The sequence below is a fragment of the Oncorhynchus tshawytscha genome, linkage group LG11, assembly GCF_018296145.1.
Source record: "Oncorhynchus tshawytscha isolate Ot180627B linkage group LG11, Otsh_v2.0, whole genome shotgun sequence".
NCBI lineage: Eukaryota > Metazoa > Chordata > Actinopteri > Salmoniformes > Salmonidae > Oncorhynchus > Oncorhynchus tshawytscha.
Window position 1 is genome coordinate 26,139,709 of NC_056439.1, and position 5,131 is coordinate 26,144,839.

The 5,131-nt window shown below is 44.0% G+C and overlaps 2 protein-coding genes across 2 annotated transcripts; both read left to right on the top strand.

The window, feature by feature from the left end:
- The first annotated feature begins 269 nt into the window (after positions 1–269).
- il17a/f2 (interleukin 17a/f2) lies at positions 270–1,691 on the top strand. The gene is made up of 3 exons (XM_042329973.1): positions 270–365; positions 890–1,065; positions 1,446–1,691. Exons 1-3 carry the CDS (start codon positions 333–335, stop codon positions 1,675–1,677), a joined length of 441 nt encoding a protein of 146 aa, XP_042185907.1. The 5' UTR covers positions 270–332; the 3' UTR covers positions 1,678–1,691.
- An 884-nt stretch (positions 1,692–2,575) lies between these two features.
- On the top strand, positions 2,576–4,397 carry LOC112250109 (membrane progestin receptor beta-like). The gene is made up of 4 exons (XM_024419972.2): positions 2,576–3,215; positions 3,414–3,652; positions 3,740–3,955; positions 4,062–4,397. Exons 1-4 carry the CDS (start codon positions 2,717–2,719, stop codon positions 4,395–4,397), a joined length of 1,290 nt encoding a protein of 429 aa, XP_024275740.1. The 5' UTR covers positions 2,576–2,716.
- Positions 4,398–5,131: the final 734 nt, after the last annotated feature.

Below are 5,131 nucleotides of genomic sequence, written 5' to 3' on the forward strand. Positions count from 1 at the left end.
GTCATACTCTGTCTATTGACTGCTTACAGGGTAAGGAAACCCATATGTAATTTTGTAATTTGGGTGAACTTGAACACCTTTTTGCGTGGTGTTTCCACACCGAAGGCGCCTGGAAGTAGATTTAGTGATAAGGCAAACTATTTCAGATCTGCAGAATCCCCCTTTGTTTCAAATGGTCTACAAACAGGTCAGGTCAGAGATATTATCTCATTGTTGATCCGTTTTCCATATTACGTGCAGATTTTCCACTCAAGGCATTTAGATAAATACTTCACACCCGGAGAAAGAAGTTCGACATAAAAACGTGACGGATAGACAGACAGAGATCAGAGATGGAGCTCAAAAGCAACGTGTCGAAGTACCTGGTGAGTATGACAGGCAGCGTGTGATAGAGATACTACTAATGTTTTTTTGTTATACTGAACATTGTATGTAACAATTTAAACTCTTATTGAGAGCATTTAAGGTTCATTCAAAGGCACATCCCAAAGATGTTTCACCTACTCGGCTCAAGGATTCATAATGGCAACCTTTCGGTTATTGGCCCAACACTAACCACTAGGCTACTAGCTGCCTAATAAGGATGACCATACATGTACTTATTTGCCATACTTTCTTTGCTATGTACTTGTGATGTGCAAATTAATTTATCTCATAAACGAAAAACTCTTTGGTTGCATCATCTGTAATGTATTTATTAGTACAGTGCAGAGTCACACCCGATCTGGACAATTTGATTCATTTAATTGATCTAAATAAATAAAAAATAGAACAGTGTCTGTCCAATGATCTTTGTTTAGCCTGTTTTTGTGCTTAAGTTTCAGCCCTATTCATTTGTTAGATAACTTCTAACATATTTACTTGTATTTCCATCTCTTCCCATCCTCAGGTTGTGTGCTGTGTGTCTATGCTGCTGGGCCTGACCATGGCGAAAAGAATGAAGGTGACAAAGGAGAGGTGTAACGAAACACTGATCATCCCTTCAGACTTCTACAAGATTCCCACAGAGGAATCCGAGGGAAATGGGAACATTCACACACGCTCTCTGTCACCCTGGACTTGGAAGTGAGTTACATTTACATACTATAGCAGACACTCTTATCCAGAGTGACTTACAGGAGCAATTAGGGTTAAGTGCCTTGCTCAAGGACAATTGACAGATTTTTCACCTAGTCGGCTCAGGGATTTGAACCAGCGACTTTTCAGTTACTGGACCAATGCTCGTAACCGCTAGGCTACCTACCGCAAATTTACATTAACACACACACACTACAGTATTTGATACTGTACCTAAAGAAATCCTTTTCAAAAAAATTGACCTCGATCTGAGTTATGTGACTGTCTTACAATCTTAATACAAGCTCTATGTAAAGCCTGTGAATACTATCCGTAGGTTTAAATATTTGTTGTTGATTTATTTTCTTCTCTCTCTGTTTAATCTCTAGAAGCACTACAGTGGAGAACCGTATTCCTCAGACCATGTGGGAGGCCGAGTGCAGCTCTATGTACTGTGTCTACCCCACCAACAGCAGCCAGTACATGCGCTACAGGCAGAACTCTGTACCTATCTACCAGCAGGTCGTGGTACTCTACACTTCAGCCACCAGGAAGTGCTACAGCGCCTCCTTCCTGTCTGTGGCCGTGGGGTGCACCTGTGCCTGGGCAAGGACTACTTGATGTAGCCTGCAGTACACTACATCTATGGCCTTACTTTGTTTGGTTATTCATTTAATTCAATATAAATGTAATGTATTTTAATTTAAAGTAACTAGGGAGGTCCAACTTTTGTTAATCCCACTAAGCAGAAGAATTGACTGTGAATAGTTGAGTAGAATTCAAGAAAAAGATCCCCATTGACATATGTTCTATTTGAGCAATAAAAACATTTTAAAAACCCAATTGTCTTAAACTTTTTGAAATATATTATTTTTTGAAGTAGAATAGTATGTCCAGTCCATTCATCAGAATTGAAAAATCAGCAGTAGAAGTTACTAGGGAAATCTCACTACAATTTAAAGAATGTCTCATGACTGATTATCCTCGTGGTCTGCAGTTTGTGTTTGGGAGGAAAATAAGCATAATTGGAGACAAATTCGTACATTCATTAAGAAAAGGAGACTCATTGTTTTATTAAGCTGACTAAGAGCTATGAGGTAGAACATACCATCTGTTACCCTTGTGTGTGTGTTTGTGTGTGTGAGAGAGAGAGAGAGAGAGAGAGAGAGAGAGAGAGATGCCCAAGCAAAATAGATCCCTATCATGAGGGAATGATGTCTGGGATCGGTGGGAGTGAAATGTTGATACACATAAAGTTGCAGTCAGTAGTCAGAGGTGGAAGAGTCCAGAAAGGGAGAGTTTCAGGTTAGTTCCTTTTTCCTTCTCTCACCTCTGTGGAACAGCAGCCTATACTTGTTATACACGTGTTCAAAGGGGGAATTCAAAGTTCTGTTTTATTAGGTTTGTTTCTCCTACATCCACTTTTAACGTATTTCTTCAGGGCTTTCTGGTTTAGTTTATAGTAGACATCTACAAGTATGTCTTCTGCTAACTGTTATTCACAAGGTTGAGTTCCTGGTTTGTCTTTGTGATGGTCACTGTGAGCATATGTAACCAGATTAGTCAGGAGCATGTTGATGTTGATGTTGATTTGAAAGAGGAGCATTACATGGCAGAGGATACACCAGAGGCATGAGAAGTCTAGTAACATGTTTGTCCAATGACAGTTCTGTCTGTAAATGTACAATCATGTACACCTCTTATTGTGTTATCCAATTTTTTGGGCAAAGCATGCATCTCATCAAATTCGACCAAACTCAGTATGACAACACAGTTACCAACCTGCTGTCCTTCCCTCTACAGACAGACCCCCTCACCTCAAACCTCCTCACAGGTGCCCCATTCTCCTTACCCCCTCATTCCCTCTGTCCCCAATTCCACCATGCCCAGTATATCTGTCTCCCTCTCCCTAAAACCCATGAGTTCCCTCTCCTCCTTCCTCTCCTCTCTGTCTTCTCTTCCCCACACCGTCAGAGACACTGAGGTCCCCCTTCTCTTCCGTGAGCCCTACATCCTGTCTGGCTACCGGCCCGTGGGCCATTCCTGGAGCTTCTACTTCCTCAGCCTCTTCCAGATACACAATGAGACAATCAACGTGTGGAGCCACTTGCTGGCCGGAGTCTGCGTTGCGCTGAGGTTCTCTGTTTTTGCTGTGATGTGTGGAGGGGTACTTCAATACTTTTTTGTGTAATTCAGTGTGTGTTAGGGTTAGATTTAGATAAATTTTGTATGTATGCATTTGTATGTGCGTATTTGTGTCCAAAATAATGCCACACAATTACTGCAGATTTAAACCTTGTATTTAAACCTCATCACCCTTCCGAAGGGTCTCGTGGGCCTGACCCTGAATGGACCAGACGGGCTGGGTCTTTACCTGGACCTGGCCTGTCTACCGCTGGTCTACTACGTCCTGTCTCTTCTGACCTACTTGTGCTGCAGCGCAACAGCCCACCTGCTCCAGTCCCACTCCGAGCTGGCCCACTATGCCCTATTCTTCCTGGACTATGTGGGAGTGGCTGTGTACCAGTATGGCTGTGCCCTGGCTCTATACTTCTACAGCTCTGATCCCGCATGGAGACGCAGTCGAGTAGGAGAGGTGGGGAATGAGTGAATGAGGGAGTCAATGAGTGAATGAATGAGTGGACAAAGGAACAAAGTTACGAACAAACCTCTCCTCTGTTAGGTGTTCCTCCCTGCAGCAGCTCTCCTGGCTTGGTTATCCTGTGCCTGCTGCTGCTTTGCCAAACTCAGTTACCTCCACCCATACCCACTCCATCGTAAGCTGTGCCAGGTCGTGCCAACCGGTCTGGCGTGCCTGCTAGACAGCAGTCCTGTGGCACATAGACTGGTCAGCAGGACCTGGGGAGACGACCCTGCTATGACCCTACACGCAATACAGGTGAGGGAGAGGGAGAAAGAGAAGGAGAATGATGGAGAAAGAGATAGAGAAGATTGAGGTTGGGGAGAGGTTTCTGCACAATCTGACACTCTGATGTCACACACAGGTGTTGCTGTTCCTCCTGGCAGCGTTCTTCTTCTCCTGTCCCATGCCTGAGCGTTTCTTTCCTGGGCACTGTGACATCATCGGCCACGGGCACCAGCTCTTCCACTTCCTCCTCTCCCTCTGCACGCTGACCCAACAGGAAGCTGTGTTTGAGGACTTCCTGTCCCGGCGGGCGTCCCTGACGAGGGAGTACGGGGAGTGCCGCCTACAGGTGGCAGCCGTGTCATTTCCTGCCCTGGTGTTCTGTAGCGTGCTGACAGCTGTGATCATGAGGAGATTGGTGGAGAGGAGGCTGAGGAAGGAGGACAGTTGGGGGGAGGAGGTAGAGAGAGGATAGAGAGTGGGAGAAAGAGAGATCTGGTGTGAGGTAGAACGAAGGGGAAGAGAGGGTTAAAGGGGAAGGAGAGAGAGATTTGGGGATTGTAAGATGAATTCTTATACATTATAAGGCCTTCATCCGATGACTTGATATCTAGCTTTTATGGTCACTTATTTGTTTTGAACATAATTCACTGGTGATCATAGGCTTATGTATGTTGTTGTCTCATTTGTAGTATGCATCTTTGGCCATAGGGAGGCAGTGTCTACTGTCATTACTATCTACTGCACGGAGAGTTGTGATTTGTGAAGCAAAGATGAACACTTTTACACCAAGCACATTCATGCTGTGATTATGTTCCTATTGAGAAGCATTTAACAATTTCACGCTGTTTAGGTTCATGTTGTTTAGGTTCACGCTGTTTAGGTTCACACTGTTTAGGTTCACGCTGTTTAGGTTCACACTGTTTAGGTTCACGCTGTTTAGGTTCACACTGTTTAGGTTCACGCTGTTTAGGTTCACGTTGTTTAGGTTCATGTTGTTTAGGTTCACTCTGTTTAGGTTCACACTGTTTAGGTTCACACTGTTTAGGTTCATGTTGTTTAGGTTCACTCTGTTTAGGTTCACACTGTTTAGGTTCACGCTGTTTAGGTTCACACTGTTTAGGTTCACACTGTTTAGGTTCACACTGTTTAGGTTCACACTGTTTAGGTTCATGTTGTTTAGGTTCACTCTGTTTAGGTTCACGCTGT